This window comes from Tamandua tetradactyla, chromosome 1 (genome assembly GCF_023851605.1).
Source record: "Tamandua tetradactyla isolate mTamTet1 chromosome 1, mTamTet1.pri, whole genome shotgun sequence".
In the NCBI taxonomy this organism is placed as follows: domain Eukaryota; kingdom Metazoa; phylum Chordata; class Mammalia; order Pilosa; family Myrmecophagidae; genus Tamandua; species Tamandua tetradactyla.
In genome coordinates, this window is record NC_135327.1 from 42,026,483 (window position 1) to 42,047,911 (window position 21,429).

At 41.1% G+C, this 21,429-nt stretch overlaps 1 protein-coding gene and 1 long non-coding RNA gene across 4 annotated transcripts; one reads left to right on the plus strand and one right to left on the minus strand.

Moving 5' to 3' along the window:
• Positions 1–2,122: 2,122 nt before the first annotated feature.
• SMIM26 (small integral membrane protein 26) lies at positions 2,123–4,906 on the minus strand. Of its 2 annotated transcripts, XM_077114874.1 has the most exons (3): positions 4,722–4,906; positions 3,051–3,260; positions 2,123–2,297 (listed from the first exon to the last, which is right to left on the minus strand). In XM_077114874.1, the coding sequence occupies exons 1-2, from the start codon at positions 4,840–4,842 to the stop codon at positions 3,088–3,090; spliced, it is 294 nt and encodes a 97-aa protein (XP_076970989.1). In that variant the 5' UTR covers positions 4,843–4,906; the 3' UTR covers positions 2,123–2,297; positions 3,051–3,087. The 2 variants fall into 2 exon arrangements, with proteins under 2 accessions (XP_076970989.1, XP_076970987.1); XM_077114872.1 differs by lacking the exon at positions 2,123–2,297 and having other exon boundaries at positions 2,925–3,260; positions 4,722–4,905.
• Positions 4,907–5,034: 128 nt separating this feature from the next.
• LOC143645645 (uncharacterized) lies at positions 5,035–20,709 on the plus strand. 2 transcript variants are annotated; one of them, XR_013157181.1, is made up of 3 exons: positions 5,035–5,548; positions 5,641–5,746; positions 20,548–20,709. It is a non-coding gene; the product is annotated as an uncharacterized LOC143645645 (long non-coding RNA). The 2 variants fall into 2 exon arrangements; XR_013157182.1 differs by having other exon boundaries at positions 5,035–5,156.
• The last annotated feature ends 720 nt before the right edge of the window (positions 20,710–21,429 follow it).

Genomic DNA, 21,429 nt, shown 5'->3' on the forward strand with positions numbered 1-21,429 from the left:
TTTGTGTGCTGGTTTGAAATGATGTATGGACCCTAGAAAAGCCATGTTTAAATCTAAATCCCATTTTGTAAAGGCAGCTGTTTCTTCTAATCCCTATTCAGTACTGAATGTTTGAAACTGTAATTAGATCATCTCCCTGGAGATGTGATTTAATCAAGAGTGGCTGTTAAACTGGATTAGCTGAAGGCGTGTCTCCATTCATTTGGGTGGGTCTTGAGAAGTTTCTGGAGTCCTATAAAAGAGGAAACATTTTGGAGAATGAAGGCAATTCAGAGAGAGCAGAGCAGAACGACATAGCCATGAGACGCAGAGTCCACCAGCCAGCAACCTTTGGAGATGAAGAAGGAAAATGCCTCCAGGGGAACTTCATGAAACAGAAAGCCAGAAGAAGCCAGGAGATGACGGTGTGTTCGCCACGGGCCCTTCCAGATGAGAGGAACTCTGACCATGTTCACCATGTGCCTTTCCAGATGAGAGAGAAACTGTGTTTGCCATGTTCCACTTGAGAGAGAACTTCATCGGACTTCTTGAACCAAGGTATCTTCCCCTGGATGGATGCCTTTGATTGGACATTTCTATAGACTTTTTTAATTGGGACATTTTCTTGGCCTTAGAACTGTAAATTAGCAACTTATTAAATTCCCCTTTTAAAAAGTCATTGTTTCTGGTATATTGCATGCCGGCACCTAGTAAACTAGAATAGTTTGTATATTCTTTATCAACAAAAATATTTTTTAAAAAATCAATTGGCCACAGATGTGGTTTATTTCTGAACTGTCAATTCTAGGTCATTGGTCCATATATCTGTCCCTTGTGTCAGTACCACATTGCTTTGATTACTGTAGCCTTGTAGTATGTTTTGAAATTGGGAAGCGTGAGTCCTCCAACTTTGTTCTTTTTCAAGATGGCTTTGGCTATTTGGGGCCTCATGCCCTTCCATATGAATTTGATGATCAGCTGCTGCATTTCCACAAAGCAGGTTTTGGAATTTATATTGGGATTGTATTAAATGTCTACACCAGTTCAGGTAGTACTGACATCTTTTAGTCTTCTAGTTCAAGAGCTCAGAGTATCTTTTCATTTATTTTGGTCTTCTTTAATTTCTGCTAGCAATGTTTTATAGTTTTTGATGTACAAACCTTTTACTTCCTTGGTTAAGTTTATTTCTATTTTATTTGTTTAGTTGCTATTGCAAGTAGAATTGTTTTCTGAATTCCATTTTTAAGTGTATAGAAACATTATTGATTTTTCCATGTTGATCTTGTACTGTACTATATTGCTGAATTCATTTATTAGCCCTTGTAGGTCTTTTTGTAGATTCTTGAGGATTTTCTCTATGTAGGAGTCTGTCATCTACGAATAGGAAGAGGCTTTACTCCTTACTTTCCAATTCAGAAGACCTTTTTATTTTTCTTGCTAAATTCTCTGACTGGAACTTTCAGTACAGTGAGTGTAGCACTGGTAAAAGCAGACATACTTGTCTTGTTTCTAATTTCGGGAAAAGCTTTCAGTCTTTCACCACTGAGTACATTAGCAATGAGTTTTTCATATCTGCCCTTTATCATGCTGAGGTTCTTTTCCATTCCTAGTTTTCTGAGTGTTTTTATCAAGAAAAAGTGCTGTATTTTATCAAATGCCTTTTCTGTGTCAAGTAAGATAATCATGTGGTTTTTTCCTTTTATTCTATTAATGCTGGATATTACATTGATTTCCTCATGTTGAACCACCCTTGCATTCTAGGATAACTCTCCCTTATTCATGGTACATAATCCTTTCAATGTGCTATTAGATTCTGTCTGCTATTTCTGGCTCATCTGTTTGATGCCAACCACACTGGTCTACTGGAGTTCCCACTCAATTAGCACTCATCTATTTTTCACCTCTAATCCCTTAGGAAGTCAAGTCTTTGCTGCTGGCATCTGGAGCTGTTACTAGCTCTCTTGGAATCTTTGTCACTTAGATTGACTGCATCAAAGCACTGCACAGGCCACCCAGATTGTAGAACTGACACCTAAGAGAAATCAAGGCAAGGGAACCCAGAAATGCCCATATCCTATCCTGCTAGATATCCCAACTTCTTCACAGGGTACCAAATTGCTATGTATAAGAAACACTACTCAAATGGGAAACAAACATAACTTTACTAATAACTGAGCAATACTCAAAAATCCACAGGGCAGGGATCTGAAAAAAGCTGACTGAGGCTCTCCCAAGGGCAGAAGCCAGACACTAGATCGGAGGGAGGCTGGTTAGACTTTGGCATGGTAGCTGGGAAGTGATGTCTTCGAGGCCTGGTTCTATAACAGAAAATGAAAAGAAGAAGAAAAAAAAAGATGGTAAGTGCAGCAAGAGAAACAGGAAGGTAGAGATGAAAGTACAGGAGGCTGATGTCAGGTGCCAAAGACTTCACCACACTCTCTGTTACTAGTTACAAGCTATTCACTCAACATTTTTGATAAAATCCCCTTCTGAGTTAAACCCACTTGGGTAGGTTTGTTGCTTGCCCCAAGAGACTGGTGCAGCACTATAGGGTGGGAAATATTCTGTCTTGCATTTGTATTCCCAGTGTATGAAATACTGCTCTCTACAGTTGGTACTTAATCCACATTTGCTAAGGGTATCTGTACTAGGGGTACCTGTATCCTAAAGAACAGCAAATAGTCTGTTCAATTCAGGAAACAGTCTATTCAATTCAGGAGTTATAATCTATTCATAACAACTTACCCAGTACCCAACAACACCCAAAATTGGCTGCTGTAATTTCCAAGCTGAACATAGAGACAAACTGTGTATAACAGCAACATTAAAGATATATAAAGTTACATTAACTAGTTTCAGAAAACCAAGTTTATGGAAGCAAAATGTGAAATTTCATTTTAGCCTTCTACCCATGTAAATACAGGATACTGCTTGAAATGCAGGTCTAATTTTTCTGAAGGAACTATTTATTGCATATTATGAGCGATTATATTTTACAGCAAAATTAAATTAAATGTATATATTTCTCAAACTATAAAATGGAAATCAAGGCATCTATCAAATTCACATACTGATCCAGAGTCCTGGTTTTCACTATTTAGGAGTCAGTCATGATTCTGGGCCAGGGCCCCCAGTCCATGATTTCAAATAGTTGAGGATCTTGTCAGTTATTGGAACAAAATCTTCTTTATACGTGACAATCGTTTCCACATAAAACCCTTTCGGGGGCTCAGGTATTTCAATTGTTGAGACATCCCTTTGCTCTTCTACTTTATCACCTTCTAAAAACAAAAATGAAATTACATATTAAATATTAACTTAGAAAGTAGTCATTAGAATTATCAGTAAAGTCCTAAAGATAAAATATAATGAAGCAGGAGTTACCCCAATCCCATCAGATTCCTGAAACTACTGAGAAAGAGTTAAGACATATCAAAACACATGGAGACCAATATATCAAAGGCCCATATACTCACTGCCCAGCTTATGAAATAAAACATAGACAATAAAATGTTTCTAAATGCTTAATACTGGACATGTGTATTTTCCGGCCACTGATATTCCAAGTGTAATTTTCACCATTTTAAAACTATAAATTCCCACATTTTTATACAAATACCCAAATGTCCGTCAACTGATGAATAAACAAAATGTGGTATATTCATGAAGTGGGATATGACATAGCCATATAAATGGAATAGTGCTAATACAAGCTACAATATGGATGAACTTTTAAAATAATTACATCACGTCAAAGAAGCCAGACCCAAAAGGCACACGCTATTATACGACTTCATTTCTATGAAACGTCCAGAACAGGCAAATCCATAAATAGATTATTGGTTGTCAGGGAGGAGGGAGGAATGGGGAGTGACTGCTAGTAGGTATGGGTTTCTTTTTGGGGGGGGGGTGATTAAAATGTTCTGGAAAGAGACAGTGGTGACGGATGCACAACTTTGTGAGTGTACTAAAAAAACAATGAGTTGTATACTTTAAAAGAGTGAACTTTAAAAATAAATAATAAAAATTTAAAAAAGAAAGAAATTTAAGAATAAAAAATAGAAGAGTGAACTTTGATACATGTATTCTCTTAATAAAAAATTATTCATTTAAAAAAAGCTTTATTGAGATACATTTCATTTACCATATAATCTATCCATTTAAAACGTACAATTCGGCAGTTTCAAGAATATTCAGAGTTGTGAAACCACCACCACAATTAATTTTAGAACATTTTTATCACCACAAAAGGCAGTAATTCTCCATTTCTCCCAATGTTCCTACTCTGGCAACCACTAGATCTACTTTTTTTCTCTACAGATTTACAACCCATTTCTGAAGACTCAGAGATTTCCTTTTCCTCCCAGTAACTGGGAAGATTCGAATACTGCTCTCCTGGTAAAAGTCCTGAAATTGTTTGACTGCCAAATGCAACCGGCGGAAAAGTTACAGAAGCAACAGCTCTTAAAGCCCCATAGACCAGGGTTTTCGAAATTCCATCTTAAGCCCTACAGATTTTCACATTCTGAGTATAGGGACCGCTCCATTCAATAAACAGACAAGTGGATTTAAAGGATAGCTCCCGGGGTCTGGTTGTTCGCAGAGTCTATTGCAACAAATGGGCTCTGTACCAGGTTTCCACCCGATTCCCCCCTAATAAACCTAGGGCCGCTTTTATGACCCCCGCGGGCACCCGCACGCCAGGCGCCGAGTTCAAGAACAGATATGGCCGAGAGTCCTACCTGGCGGGTTGCTTTTTTTCTGGCCATAGGTAAAAAACGCGGAGCCCAGCAGACTCCAGGCACCGATGGCGTAGAGCGCGCACATCCGCCGGTACCAGCTGGTAGCCTGGTCCGGACGCATGGCGCCGCCGCGACACAGCCTCAGTCCTGGATCTTCTGTACTCGGAGGCGGGCCTTCTGGGAAGCGCGTCATCGCCTCCGCCAATGGGGAGCCGGATCCGGGCGCCGCTTCCTGTGAGTGCCCTGGTGCATCTTGGGGCGCGCATCCGGAAACGTATACACGCGGGCTGGGGCTGGGAGGAAGGGAGTTTGGGGTCGCGGGGCTTGTACTAAGCTGCGGGTGGGCGATCATACTTGCCTGTGATGGCACCTTCCCTCTTGCAAAATGAGCATTGTAAGGCCTACCTTATAAAGGCTCCAGACGGTATTTTAAAGGTTAAATTCATTTCCGCTTTCAGATTTCTCATCTTCCCCATTTTCTTTTCTGGAACCCTGTTTGGGTGACTCACCCTGTTGGGTGAATCTTGGGCCTCCCCAGCTCAAAACTGATCCCTCCATTGTGCTCTCCCATCGATTACACCGTCCTGTTCCTTTCCCGTCGATTACACCGTAGTCCCTTCCACCCCTCCATCTTCTCTTTATTGACTTTTAAGTCATCATACAAACTTGCCCAAACCTCTAAAGCAAAACGCTCATTCTTTTGACTTTGTCCACCCTCCGTTTTTCTCTTATTCACATATTTTTTCCCAAGCATAAACTACACCCACTTCAATAGATTGAACAACTTGAGAGCAAAAGTGGTGAGCAGGTCACACAGTAGTCATTCAGTAAGTTGCCAGATCCACTAGTTAACTTTCAGCCATGAATCAAACTGGAATTCTAAAGAATTTAACGCTATTGATCCTGTCCCGGCCCACAGGGGCCTTTCCAGCCGAGAGACCAGTAGGCACGGAAATACAGGAGTGAAAAACGGCAGTCAGTCAAGGAATCAAACAGCTCTGAAGGAGGCCCGTACAGAGTTCGGCGTGAGTGTTCCACAATTAGGTGGGAATCAGCAGGGCCAGTTATAGGGGCATGAGATAAAAACAGCAAAGGGATCTTATGAAAAAATTATAGGTTAACAGTAAACATGATTCTGGGAAGGGGGAATAGGGTATAGTTTAACATCTTATCCAGAGAGGGGTCTGGTTTCTTCTGTACATTGATCATCTGTGCATTCCTACTTTGTAAAGAAGTTAGCTTAAACATGAACTGACCCAGGACATGCAAGCAGCTGTGTACTTCGAGTTTCCAGAGACTCAGGGAACAGCTGGGCCCCTGGGCTCCCACAATCCACCCACACACAGCAGTTTTCATTCACTATAGAGCACACATTGCATCCACAGCCCACAGCAACAGTACCATAGGCAATAAAGTATAAACAAGCTGGCTTATGCAGAAATTAACTGAACTAGCAGTGGCGCCATGGCCACGTTAGGGAATTAAACCATTGTGATGGGATCATCTGATAGATGCTTGATTATTTTTGTACGTAACCTTGCATGTGATTTAAAACTTGTGTGACATTTTCTGGGTTATCAGGTATATATACACAACACTGGATATTTATTAAAGCACAGGTGCCACTTTATCCATAGTGACAGTCTCAGCAGTGAGCTATCCTAACCCATCATATACTGAATATCTAAGTGTGTTAGCTAGGGTTCTCTAGAGAAACAGAATCAGCAGGAGGTATCTGTAAATATAAAATGTATACAAGTGTCTCATGCAACTGTGGGGATGTAGAGTCAAGGTCTGCAGGGCAGGCCACAAGCTGGCAGCTCTGATGAAGGTCCTCAGTGAACTCTCAGGAGAGGTTGGCTGGCTGAAGCAGAAGAGTGAATTTCTCTTCTGAGTCCTCCTTAAAAGCCTTCAAGTGATTAGATTAAGCATCACTCATTGCAGAAGACACTCCCCTGCCGACGTGGTCATAATTTAAGTCCATGAAATGTCCTCATAGCCACAGATAGGCCAGTGCTTGCCTGAGCAGACAACTAGGTACCACCACCTGGCCAAGTTGATACATGAACCTGACCATTACAATCCACACTTTGTCAGCTTGGCGGCTATACACATCACCTTAAACCATACTTAATCTCTAAACAGAAAACAGTAACCGACACATTTTTTCCTCATCTAACAAGACTCAACTCTCCTGCGTACAACCGGAAACACATTAAATCCTTGAGTAATATTCACTCTTAAACTTAATACCTTACAACTTAAATACTATAACATGAACAAAACAGCTTATGTCATATGATAAAGGGGATAAAACAAAGAGTTTTATAAATAAATAAAAATGAAGATATTTTATTTATGTATAAATACATAGTAACTACAAAGCAAGGAAGAAATATTCACACCATTACAGTCCTCGTTTCTGTAACTGATTGCATGGTCATAGTTCATATTTATCACTACTTTCTTCCACTACCTGTTCCATGTTCCCTTTATCCTCAGCAGGCACTTCAGCTGGCCGTGGTTCTCTGCCTGGTGGCGTGATCCCAACCTTCATTCCTGAAGTTTCAGAGTCATTAGTAGCCCTACCTAGTTGGGTTGTTGCAGTTTTCCATTTATTTTAATGACAGGGCATGGCAGAACTAAAAGATGCCTTAGGGGATCTCCTATATTCCAGGAAAACTCTTCTTTACCTCCATTATGTAGTTGCAGTTCTATTTCCCCCTGATAGTCAGAGTCAATCACCCCAGCCAGTAAAGTAATCCCCTTCTTGGTTTGTTGATTTAGGGGCATGAGTGATCAGGTGGCAGTCTTAGATTCCAGTTCATTGGAATCATTGTTGTTTCTCCTGGTGGAAGCACTCCCCCTTCTGGAACTAAAACCTATAGACGAGCAGAGCTCAAGGTCGCAGGGACAGGAAGCAAAAATTTTCCTAGTGGATCACTAGGGGTAATAGTGACTGTTGCCACTCCCATTTCCATCCCTTGGTTCCTGAACCGAAGGATCCTGGCTCTGGGAGAAACAGCACCATACAGCAGACGCTGATTCAGAGCATATACAGCTTCCTGGAAAACATTACCCCAGCCTTTTAAGATATTGCCACCTAGTTGCCACCATAATTGAGTTTTCAAAAGGTCATTCCACTGTTCTATCAATCCAGCTGCCTCTGGATGATGGGGAACATGGAAAGACCAGAGAATTCCTTGAGCATGTGCTCATTCCCGCACTTCATTTGCTGTGAAGTAGATTCCTTGATCAGAAGCAATGCTGTGTGGAGTACCATGATGATAGATAAGGCATTCTGTAAGTTCACAGATGGTAGTTTTGGCAGAAGCATTGCATGCAGGGAAAGCAAACCCATATCATGATCAGTTTCATGTGTCAACTTGGCCAGGTGGTGGTGCCTGGTTGTCTGGTCAGGAAAGTGCTGGCCTGTCTGTTGCTATTAGGACATTTCATGGACTTAAATCATGACTGTTGGCAGCATCCACAGCTGATTGCATTTGCAGTCAGCTAAGGGGAGTGTCTTCTGCAATGAGCGATGCTTAATCTAATCACTGGAAAGCTTTTAAGGAGGACTCAGAAGAGAAAATCACTCTTCATGCTTCAGCCAGCCAGCCTTTCCTGAGAGTTCATTGAGGAACTTCATGGGAGCTGTCAGCTTGTGGCTTGCACTGCAGACCTTGGACTCTACATCCCCATGGTTACATGAGACACTTTTATAAAATTTATATTTACAGGCACCTCCTGCTGATTCTGTTTCTCTAGAGAACCCTAACTAATACACCAAGTGTTCTAGTTTGCTAGCTGCTGGAATGCAATATACCAGAAACGAAATGGCTTTTAAAAAAAGGGAATTTAATAAGTTGCTCATTTACAGTTCTAAGGCCAAGAAAATGTCCCAATTAAAACAAGTCTATAGAAATGTCCAATCAAAGGTATCCATCCAGGGAAAGATACCTTGGTTCAAGAAGGCCGATGAAGTTCAGGGTTTCTCTCTTAAATGGAAGGGCACATGGTGAGCACAGTCAGAGTTTCTCTCTCATCTGGAAGGACACATGGCGAACACGGCATCATCTGCTAGCTTCTTCTCTCCTGCCTTCTGGTTTTATGAAGCTCCCCAGGAGGCATTTTCCTTCTTCATCTGCAAAGGTCATTGACTTGTGGACTCTCTGCTTCGTGGTGCTGCAGCATTCTCTGCTCTCTCCGAATCTCCTTCTTTCTCCAAAATGTTTCCTCTTTTATAGGACTCCAGAAACTTCTCAAGACCCACCCAAATGGGTGGAGACATGTCATCACCTAATCCAGCTTAACAACCACTCTTAATTAAATCACATCTCCAGGGAGATGATCTGATTACAGTTCCAAACATACAGTATTGAATAGGGATTATTCTACCTTTATGAAATGGGATTTAGATTAAAACATGGCTTTTCGAGGGGACATACATCCTTTCAAACCAGCGCACCAAGTCTGGGTCAAGATTTGCTAACTTGTTCCTAGACCACAGAATAAGTATAGGAATAGGAGTCAGCCTTAGGAAGCAAAGACTCTGGTGATGAAGAGGAAGAGAAGAATTTTTTCTAAACTCACTGCCATAGCAGCATTGCATTCCACATCATTTGGTTGGCAGCAGTGATGGTCCATGGGAGGCCAGTGGTGCTGGACGATGGCAACTCAGTGCATATCTAGCCTGAGACCTATTATGCAGAAGCCCACTGCAGAAAGTTATTTTCTACAGTATTATGGGCAAAAGGAAAGATATTTCTGGGGCTAAGTTTCCACTGGTGGATAAAAGGGTCCCTGGAGAAAGCATGTTATGAGGAGTGGCCCTCAAATTCTGTCTATTTTTTTTCCCTTAGGGCGATGCACAGTCCCCAGGGATGGTTAGGCATAATAAGAGTCCATAGTGTCATACACACAGTACTTTGCACTATCAGGGCCCAGGGTAACAATATAAACAGTTTTTGACATTTTGTGAAGGAACTGTGGCCTAATACTTAAATTCTGAACAACCCCGATCCCCAACCAGTCTGTCTACATAGGCCAGGACCAGGGCCAGCCAATCAACCTCATTTTCCCCATTTTCTAATGCTTTTGGCACAGGCAAAAGTAAGTTGTTATCATTACCTCTCCGTGCTGTAATGCCTCTGGCCCCTTTACCTGCATCCTCAGGGCCTGCATGGTCTAGTTACCATCTCCATGGGTGCGTGGGTCGGGGGTGGGGGTAACCGCCCTGGGGCTAGAGTTGATGTTGGTCAAGGCAGGGTACAATCATTGAGTTCACTGCTGCAGGGACCTTCTCTCATCTTTTAATTGTTCTTTTTAAGAGGCCATTCATATTCTTAATCAGTCCCGCCACAATTGGATTATAGGGTAAGACAAAAATCCATGAAACATCATGCTTTGATGCTCAAGCTTGAGTCAATGTCCAGTGAATGAGGTCCTCCTATCACTGTCGACATGCATGGGGACCCCAAAAAAGTCACTTGTCTTTTCCAGGTTTTGTATTTTAGTCCTTCCATACTGGAAAGACCAGCAACAGTCCTGTAGCTTTATCTACAGCCATGAAGGCATACTTTGTACCTTGAGACAGAGGAAGAGGTCCTGGAGGTGCTCACCACTGATGTGGCCAGGTTGATGTGAAAGCATCATAGCCAGCACAAAGGGTGGGCATCTACCACTTCCTTTAGTTGCTCTAGTGTTATAGGCAGCTGAAATTACTGTGCCAGTCACCTCAAGGCTTGATATCCTTGATGATTGGTTTTACAGTGGAGCCACTTGGCAGTCTTATATGCTCCAGGTGCTAGGCTGTGGATCTTTGCCAAAGTGTCTACCTTGACATTGCCTGGTAATAAATGAGCATTATGGGCAGAAACATGGAAAACAGTTACCTTGAGTTTACGGCAAGTAGTCCAGAGTCTCCCCACATCTCTTTTCCCCATACAGGGTGACTGACAACCGTTCACCACTCTTGTTTCTTTGCAGCCATCCAAACAGTCAGGCCTTGGTAAATGGCCTATTTGCCAGTACAAATGGTAAGTTCATCCCCAGGTTCATGGAACAATGACCATTTATATGACTCTTAATTCAGCCCATTGGCTGTTCTGCATAGTCCCAGTTTTCTACCAGTTGGTGTCAGTGCTAGGCTAGACAGCTGCAATATCCAAGTGGCGGGCGACCAGTGTGCCAAGCCATCAGTGTAGCAGGCAGAGTCAGGTGTGCTCCCATTCACTTCAACCGTGGGCATGGGACCAGCCACTTTGGAGGATCAACCAGAAGAGGGCAGCACTGATCTGCAACATAAGGGACAGGCCCCAGTATGTTCTATATCTCTGTACTTAACAGGCTGTTGTTGAAAACACTACACTGCAAGAGATAGGCTTTCCACTTTGTCAGCGTGCTAAGTGACAAGAATCCAAAAGGTACACATTTTGCTTGTTGCCACTGCCACAAGCCCCACCCAAAGCCAATATCAGTACTAACCATGTCCACATGCATAGGGACCCTGAAAAGGGCACTTATTTTTTCACAAGGCACATTGGAATCCACCTCCCTTAGAGCTTGTGCCTGTACTATAGCCCGTTTGGACTTTTCAAAGGTAGCCTGCTGGAGGATATCCCATTCCTAAGTCTTCCCCTTTGAAGCTGATGTGTACAAAGGCTTTAGGATTTGTGCTAAGTGTGGATGAACAGTCTCCAATATCCTAACAAATCCAGGAATGCCATTAATTGTTTGAGAGTATAGGGGTGGGATAATTCTGTACTTTGTCAACAATAGCAAAAGATATAGTTTTAGTCTTACCTGACCAGACAACACCTAAAAATCTGACAGAGCATTCAGGCCCCTGTAATTTGTCTTGATTTACTGCCCATCCCTGGCTTTCAAGGTGGGTCACCTCTGTGCTAGTGGCAGTTTCTAGTTCTGGAAGAGAATTACTGGTTAGCATGACATCATCTGTGTAATGAAACAGAGTCACATTTTCGGGGGGTTTCCACACTTTTAGGTCTTGTGCCACCAGTCCATGGCAAATAGTGTGGTTGTGAAGGCACCCCTGTGTTAGCATGGTAAATGTTCATTGTTGTCCTCCCCATGTGAATGTGAATGCAGGCTGGCTGAAGGGTTCTAAAGAAATACTGAAGAAAGCATTAGCAAGGTCTAAAACAAAATGAAATTGGTCTAAGTGAGTACTTACATCTTGTAATGAAGTAGAAATGTTTGACACAGCTGCAAACAAGGGAGGAGTTACTTTATTCAGCTCTCTATAGTCAATTATCATTTGCCGCATTCTGTCAGATTTCTTTACTGGCCAAACAGAATTAATGAAAGGACTTTGTATTGGTTTGACACCAGTACATCCATATCATCATTTCTTTTATCTAATTATTCTGAAAGGCCTGTTACTAAACAGGTGGAAGTTTGCATATCTCTAATTGTAACTCTTCTTTCAATCTGTGGATTTCTCTGTCTTTCTGGGACAGTCAGCTGTAGCTGGCTGTATTGCATACAGTGACAACTGCAACACAGTAAAACAAGTGGGCAGCCCCAATTCACTCTGAGATTACCCCCATGGAGTCTCCCTTCCTTGTATTAGGGAACTTGCATACAGGAGAAATCATTGCAATCCACCCTGGGATTTCCCCCTCTCATCAGATCCATGTGTCAACTTGGCCAGGTGGTACCTGGTCATCTGGTTTGGCAAGCGATGGCCTGTCTGCTGCTATGAGGACATTTCATGGACTTAAATCATGATCATGTCAGCTGTATGCATAGTTGATTGCATTTGCAATCAGCTAAGGGGAGTGTCTTCTGCAATGAATAATGCTTAACCTAATCAGCAGAAGGCTTTTCAGGAGGATTCAGAAGAGGCAGTCACTCTTCCTGCTTCAGCTGGTGAGCCTCTCCTGTGGAGTTTATTCAGATCCTTTGTTGGAATCACCAGCTTCACAGCCTGCCTTATGGATTTGGACTCTTTCATCCCCACGGTTGTCCAGCCAGCCTATCCTGAGAGTTCATTGAAGACTTCATGGCGTTACCAGCTTGTGACCTGCCCTACAGACCTTGGACTCTGCATTCCCACGGTTACGTGAGACACTTTTATAAATTTTATATCTACAGATATCTCCTGCTGATTCTGTTTCTCTAGAGAACCCTAGCTAATACACCCCTGCAGATCCTAACAGTCCTGTGGTCTGCTGCAGGAGGGCTATTAGTCCAGCTGGGGAGTTGTAGGCATTTCCATAGTCTCTCAGTGGGCCCCATTCATCTAGGTCAGTAGCCACCTCTCACCACATAGATGTTGCAGGCCACCCCAGTACCCCACCTGGGGAATCTCTCTTTCCTGAGTTCATGCCGTCAGAAGTGGGGACTTCTTTGGCCCCCTGTCTGGCTCGCCAATTGTCCCAGCCCACAGGGGCCTTTCCAACTGAGACACCAAAGAAAGCACTAGACATGGACTGAGACATGAACTTTATTATAGGAATTTAGTTATAGGAGTGAAATAAGAAAGTCAATTAGGGAATCAAGCTGCTCTGACAGCGGCTGGTACAGAGCTCAGTGTAAAAGTGTTCTGCAGTTAGGTGGGAATCAGCAGGGCCAGTTATAGGAGTGCAAGACAAAGACAGCATAGAGGTCTTGTGAAAAAGATTATAGGTTAACAGTAAACATGACTCTAGGATGGGGGAGTAGGGTATAGTTTAACATCTTATGCAGAGGGGAGTCTGGTTTCTTGCATACATTGATCACCTGTGCATTCTTCCTTTGTAAAGTGGTTAGTTTAAACATTAATGGACCCAGGTCATGTAAGTGGTTGCATGCTTTAGAGTTTCACAAAGACTCAGGGAATGGCTCAGCCTGTGAGCTCCCACAAACTGCACCTGCTTTTTTCATGACATCAAAAACATCCTTTACTATCTCCTTACCTGGAGGGTAAGAAGATAGGAAATGCTCACCCTTTAAAAACTGGTGTTCTGGGCCATGGTGGCTCAGCAGGCAGAGTTCATGCATGCCATGCAGGAGACCTGGATTCGATTCCTGGTGCCAGCCCATGTAAAAAAAAGTATTATTTAAAAACAAAACTGGCATTCTTCTGTACACAAAAATTAATTCTAAGTATGTTCTAGTTTGCTAGCTGCTGGAATGCAATATACCAGAAATTGAATGACTTTTAAAAAGGGGGAATTTAATAAGTTGCAAGTTAATAGTTTTTAGGCCATGGAAATGTCCCAATTAAAGCAAGTCTATAGAAATGACCAATCTAAGGCATTCAGGGAAAGATACCTTGATTCAAGAAGACCAATGAAGTTCAGGGTTTCTCTGTCAAGTGGAAAGGCACGTGGAGAACACAGTCAGGGTTTCTCTCTCATCTGGAAATGCACATGGTGAACACGGCATCATCTGCTAGCTTCCTCTTCAGCTCCCCAGGAGGCGTTTTCCTTCCTTATCTCCAAAAGTCACTGGCTGGTGGACTCTCTGCTTCATGGTTCTGCAGTGTTCTGCTCTCTTGGAATCTCATGGCTTTCTCTCTTGTTCTCTATCGTGGCTTTCTCATGGTTCTATTTTTCTCTGCTCTCTCTGCATTTCCTCCTTTCTCCAAAATGTTTCCTCTTTTATAGAATTCCTATAAACTAATCAAGACCCACCTGGAATGGGCAGAGACACGTCTCCAGCTAAATATAGCTAAACAACCACTCTTGATTGAGTCATATGTCCAGGGAGATGATCTAATTAAAGTTTCAAACATATAGTACTGAATAGGGATTAGAAGAGACGGCTGCCTTTACAAAATGGGATTACGATTAAAACAATGGCTTTTCTAGGGTACATACATCCTTTTAAACCAGCACAGTAGATCACCAATTTAGATGTTCAACTTAAAAAGGTAAAACTACAAATCTAGAAAAAAAAATAGTAAAAAAACTTCACCATATGACATAGGGAAAGATGTCTTAGAACACAAAAAGCACAAATGATAAAACAAAAATTGATAAATAAGACTTTATCAGTATTAAAACTTTTGCTCTTCAAAAGTTAGTTAAGAAAATGAAAGCACAAGCCACAGGATAAAACAAAATATTCACAATACCTATATCTGATGAAAGACTTGTAACCAGAACATATAAAGAACTCTTATAACTCAATTATGAAAGGACAAACAACCCAACTAAAAAATGGGCAAAATATTTTAATAAAAGCTTAAAAGAAGAGATACAAATATGCCATAAACACAGGAACATCGTTAAGTCATCCCAGAAATACAAATTAAAACCACAATAAGATACCATTGCAAAACTCACTGCCCTCCCCTTCTCTACGTGGGACATGACTCCCAGAGATGTGAACATTCCTGGCAACGTGGGACATAAATCCTAGAATGAGCTGAAACTCAGCATCAGGGGATTGAGAAAACCTTCTTGACCAAAAGGGAGAAGAGAGAAATGAGAGAAAATAAAGTATCAATGGCTGAGAGATTCCAAACAGAGTCAAGAGGTTATCCTGGAGGTTATTCTTGCGCATTAAATAGATATCACCTGTTTAGTTAAGGTGTAATAGAGAGGCTGGCAGGAACTGCCTGAAAATGTAGAGCTGTGTTTCTTGAAGATGATTGTATAATGATACAGCTTTCGCAATGTGACTGTGTGGTTGTGAAAACCTTGTGTCTGATTCTCCTTTTATCTACCTTATCGATGAATGAGTAAAACATATGGATTAAAAATAAATAAATAATAGGGGGTACAAATGTTAAAATAAATTTAGTAGATTGAAATGCTAGTGATCAATGAAAGGGAGGGGTAAGGGGTATGGTATGTATGAATTTTTTTCTGTTTTCTTTTTATTTTTTTCTGAATTGATGCAAATGTTCTAAGAAATAATCATGATGATGAATATACAACTATGTGATGATATTGTGAGTTATTGATTATATAACAAGAATGTAATGATCATATGGTAAGAATGTTTGTGTCTGTATGTGGTTATGTTTCATAAATAAATTTAAAAAAATAAACACTATATTTAGGTAACACACCAGCTTTCACTTAAAAAAAAAAGTTACCATTGCAAGTCTCCCTGGTGACGTGGGAGAGGATTCCCAGAGATGAATCCAGACCTGGCACTGTGGGATCAACAATTCCATCCTGACCAAAAGGGGGAAAAGAAGTGTAATTAATAAAGTACCAGTGGCAGAGAGAGTTCAATTAGAGTCGAGAGGCTACTCTGGACGTGGCTCTTATGCAAGCTTCAGGTAGACCTTGCTACCTGTCATAACATGCCAACCCCCAACCAGAACCATTCCAACCAATCCTGAAGAACACCTAGGGCAGTATATAAGATTCCACAAGGGTTCCAGGCACTAGAGTAACTTTCCAGAAACCTACAACCTCCAAATGGGTCCCTGGTCCAGATAAGTCCTGAAACCTAGCCCAGCCTCTCCAGAACATCAGATGGTTCCATCTCCCTACCCCATATTAGTGACAGACGCTTCCAATATCAAAAATTTAGAATTGCCATAGCCCAAACAACCACAATGAGAGATATGGAAAGATCAAAGGTGATGGTGGAATTATATATAGAAGATAGGATTTAACAAATGAATATGAATGCTGAATCATTAAACTGATGCTCTTTTATTCTCCAGTATTTTAGAGCAGCTAGAAGTAAAAACCTAAAATTGTGAAATTGTATCCCATGTCAAACTCTGAAATATGTTCTACAACTAATTGTGGTGCTGTGCTTTGAAATTTATTGCTATATATATATATGTTATTTTCACAAAAAAAGGAAGGGGAAAAATTCGATTGTGATGATAAAAAGTGCTTAGGCCCTCTAGACTTTTATATTCTGGAGCAGCTGGAAGGAAAAATATGAGAGGATCATATGGTAGCCCATGACAAACTCTGGGATCTATCCTGTAACCACTTGTTGAAGAGTGCTTTGAAAGCTAGTTATTTTATTTCTTTGCTTTGTATATATGTTATACTAAACAATAAAAAAAATTTTTTTAAAGATACCAGTTGTATTAGTTAGGGTTCTCTAGAGAAACAGAATCAACAGGAAATACTCATAAATATAAAATTTATAAAAGTGCTCACATTATCATGGAACGTAGAGTCTAAATCCATAGGGCAGGCTGTGAGCTGATGACTCTGACAGAGGGTCTGGACAAACTCCACAGGAGAGTCTCACTGGCTGAAGCAGGAAGAGAGCCTGTTTCTTCTGAATCCTCCTTAAAAAGCTCCAGTGATTAGATTAAGTATCACTCATTGCAGGAGATACTCCCCTTGGCTGATTACAAATGGAATCAGCTGTGGATGCAGCCAACATGATCATGATTTAATTCTATGAAATGTCCTTATAGCAACAGACAGGCCAGCACTTGCCCAACCAGACAAACAAGTACCACCACCTGGCCAAGTTGACACATGAACCTGACTATGACACCATTGCACATCCACTGGAATGTCTAAAATTAGACTGAGAATATCAAAAGTTGGTGAGAATGTAGAACAATCTGAACCCCTGCTGGTGGGAAGATAAAATGTTATGTCTTTGTAAAACTAGCCCTTTCTTTAAAAATTGAACTATACGACCCAGACATTCTGAGAGAAATGAAAACATTTCCCACCAAGACATGTACAAAGATGCTCCCAGGAGCATTACTCATAGCAGCTAAAAAAAAAAAGGGGGAGACACCCAAATGTCCATCAACCAGTGAATGGATAAAGAAAATATGGAATACTACTTAGCCATAAAAAGGAACTACTGATACATGCAATACCATGGGTAAATTTCAAATGCATTATGTTAAGTGAAAAAAGCCACACACAAAATAAACCAGACCCAAAATTCTAGAAGTAAACTAATTTATAGTGAAAGGAAGCTGATCTGTAGTTGCCTAGGATCAGGGTGTGGAAAAAGGGAAGGAGAGGCAAAAGGGGGTTAGGGAAACTTTCTAGAGAGGAATGTTGTATATGTTGATTGTACTGGTTTTCTGGGTGCATATATTCTGTTAAAACTCATCAAATTGAACAATTTAAATGTGTGTGATTTATTGTATGTAAGATTGTTCTGGTTTGAAGGGATTATGTACCCCAGAAAAGCCATATCCATGAATCCTCATTCAGTATTGCTTGGTGGGATCTTTTTTATTGTTTCCATGGAAATGTGACCCACCCAATTGTGGGTGGTAACTTTTTATTAGATGGTTTCCATGGAGATGTGTCTCCACCCATTCAAGGTGGGGTTGCTTACTGGAGCCCTTTAAGAGGGAACCATTTCGGAAAAAGTTTACAGAACCAACAGAACTCACACAGTCAGAGAACTCTGGAGATGCATAAAGAATCCTGGAGAGAAAGCTAGCAGATGCCGCCATGTGCCTTTCCAGCTGAGAGTGAAACATCAAACATCATCAGCCTTCTTGAACCAAGGTATTTTTTCCTGGATGCCTTAATTTGAACATTTTCATAGCCTTAGAACCATAAATTTGCAACTTAATAAAACCCCCCTTTTAAAAGCCATTCCATTGCTGGTATGTTGCATCCTGGCAGGTTTACAAACTAAAGATATACCTCAAAAAAGATGTTTAAAAACAGAAAAATCTCAGAGTGGCAATTGTTACTTCTGGATTTTGATGGGCTGTTTTATATATGTATAACGTGGTATTTAGCGATAAGAATGAAGCCAACCATGTCAGGATTAAGGTAATTCAGAATGCAAGGGTAAGGAAGACAGTGCCTACATTTTAGAACTTCACCTACTCTTTAAGAGCAAAGGAAGAAAGTTTTGCAATGTTTAGAACCTAGGTTTTCTGCAGCACATAATCTAACTCAACCTGTCTGGATAGATCATTTAAACAATCCAAACACAGGGAGCCCAGAATAAGAATGAGGGCCTTTAATCCCGTATAGCTAAATGTAATGCCTGGATACATCCCAGAGTATATTAAGCAGATAATCAAAAAGTATTGGCAAAGTCCCCTGAGGGATGGTAAAAAACTTATGGAACTATTAAACTTTATCACCAGGGAAACCCCAGATACTGTGCCAAACATTAGGGACACCCAAATCAATAGACCAAGCCCTTGATTTTGAGGCTTGCTCTTGTGAAACTTATGTATGTAGCGGAGAAGCTCAGCCTACCTATAGGTATGCCTAAGAGTCACCTCTAAGGACCTCTTTTGTGGCTCAGATGGGTCCTTTCTCTCTCTAAGCCCAACTCTGCAAGTGAAACCATTGCCCTCCCCCCTACGTGGGACATGACATCCAGGGATGAAAGTCTTCCTTGCGGCATTGGAAATGACCCCAGGGACGAGTCTAGCCCTGGCACCATGGGATTGACAGTACCATCCTGACCAAAAAGGGAAAAAGAAGTGTAACAAATAAGGTATCAGTGGCTGAGAGAGTTCAAATAGAGTTGAGAGACTTCACTGGAGGTCACTTATATGCATGCTTCAGTTAGACATTGCTATCTAGCATAACTTGCCAACCCCAACCAAAGCCATTCCTATCAATCCTAAAGAATACCTAGGGCATTATATCAGATTCTACAAAGTTTCCATGCACTAGGGTAACTCTCCAAAACCTAAAACGTTCCAGATAGGTCCCTGGACCAGGTAAATCCTGAAATGCGGAGGGGCCAGCCTTTCCAGACATCAACTAGTTCCTTCCTTCTATCTAATATTATCAACAGCCCCTTCCAACATGCAAAAGTTAGAATGGACATAACCCAAATATCCCTAAAGAGTGGGACAAAGATCAAAGTTGATGGTGGAGTTATACAGAGAAGGTCGGGTTTAACAAATGAGTGTGAGTGCTGAATCATTATACTGATGTTTCTTTTAGCCTGCAGTACTTTAGAGCAGCTAGAAATTAAAACCTTAAATTGTGGAGTTGTAACCCATACCAAACTTTAAAATCTGTTTTATAACTACTTGTTAAAATGTACTTGGAAATTTATTGCTTTTTGTATATATATTTCACAATTTAAAAAAATTGAATACAAAAAAAACCCAGAAAAATCTGTTCCAGGTTTTTCTCTTCTCACCCTAAACTGCCTTACCAATGTTAACTGCTTTGAATGTTAGTGACGCTCAAATATAGCCCAGGTTCTCCTGAAAGCCAAATCCATCTGCCAACCTGCTCTGCTGGACACCTTCACCTCTCAACTCCACCCTTTCTCTCTGAACACCTGCCTCTGTTCTGTTCAGGCTTCACATTTCACCTGATTCAGAGCCTCCTCCTATCTATCCTGCAATACTTTCCAAGAGCATTTTTAAAACCTGTATCATTTCACTCCTGAAAGCTGAATTGCTTTCCTTGCCTTCAGGGTGGAATTTAAACTTTCTGCTGGTTTGGGGCTGTTGTGCACCCCAGAAAGGGCCAAGTTCTTTTGATCCTTTCCTGAGGGTGCAGGCCCATTATGGATGGGACCTTTTGGTTGGGTTGTTTTAGTTGAGATGTGGACCAGCCTGTTCAAGGTGGGTCTTGATCATTTTTTACTGGAGTCCTTTATGAGAGGGTGAAGGACAGAAAAGCCAAGGGAGCTTTGAGAGAAAAGCACCAGAGGAGCTAAGAGAGGACCCACAGAGGAAGCCACTAGAATCAGAAACTGAAAGCAATGAATTCCAGGAGCTAAGGACCAGCAGATGTTGGCCATATGCCTTCCTATGTGACAGAGGTGTCCCAGATCCCAGCAGCCTATCTTCAGAGTCTAGGTATCATCTGTTGATGCCTTATTTAGGATATTTTCAAGCCCTAGGAAGTATAAATTCTAAGTTAATTAATCCCTATTGTAAAAGCTAACCCATTTCTGGTATATTGCATTCTGGCAGCTTTAGCAAACAGAAACAGACTCCTCAAGAGGCCTACAGGACTTAGTGCCCCAGTCTTTCCAGAAACAGTTTGCTGGTACTGAGGTGGAATCTGCATGGACGTATCTTATTGGATATTAGACCAACTTGTGGGGCTCTCCCACAACCTCAATTTATTGTCACTGGAGAAAACACCTATGCAAGGTGGGGCTATCACCTTCTCTCGCGTTAATTTGAAACAGGAAGGCCCAAAGAGGAAGTTTCTAGAGTTGAGTGATGTTCATGGAAGTGCCCTAAACAAAGTCAGCTGACTCTTTAAATTATTCCTTAACGTGTATACATAGCTTTTTGTACTTTTCAGTACAAAGTACCCAAGTAAAAATCATATCCATACTAAAAGGAAAGTATTCTATGGAAAGGCAAGAGGCCTTCAAATTTAAAATGACTGTTTAAATAAATATCCAAGATCAGAAAATCTCCCAGAATATATAGCAGAGACAAAAAAGCAGAAAATATAGCTACAGTTCAACATCAGAATCAATCTAGATGGCCCAACATGCAGTCAGTAGGCGGTCTCAACCTATTTTTCTGCATAGCACTCATTACCTTCAACCTACTATGTAATTTTACTTCTAATTTTTTAATTTTCTGTCTCCCAATTAGAACTTAAGCTCTATGAAGGCAGGAATTTTTTTTTATTGGCTATATCCCTAGTGTTTAGAAGACTACACAGCATATAGCAGATACTGAATAAATATTTGATGAATGAAGTACTAGCTCCTGAATAAAGGGAGAAAATTATTTCGAGCCTAGAATTTTATACTCAGCCAACCTCCTAAGTATGAAGGCAGAATAGTTTCAGATATGCCTAGATTCAGGGAGTTTCTTCTATGTACTCATTTT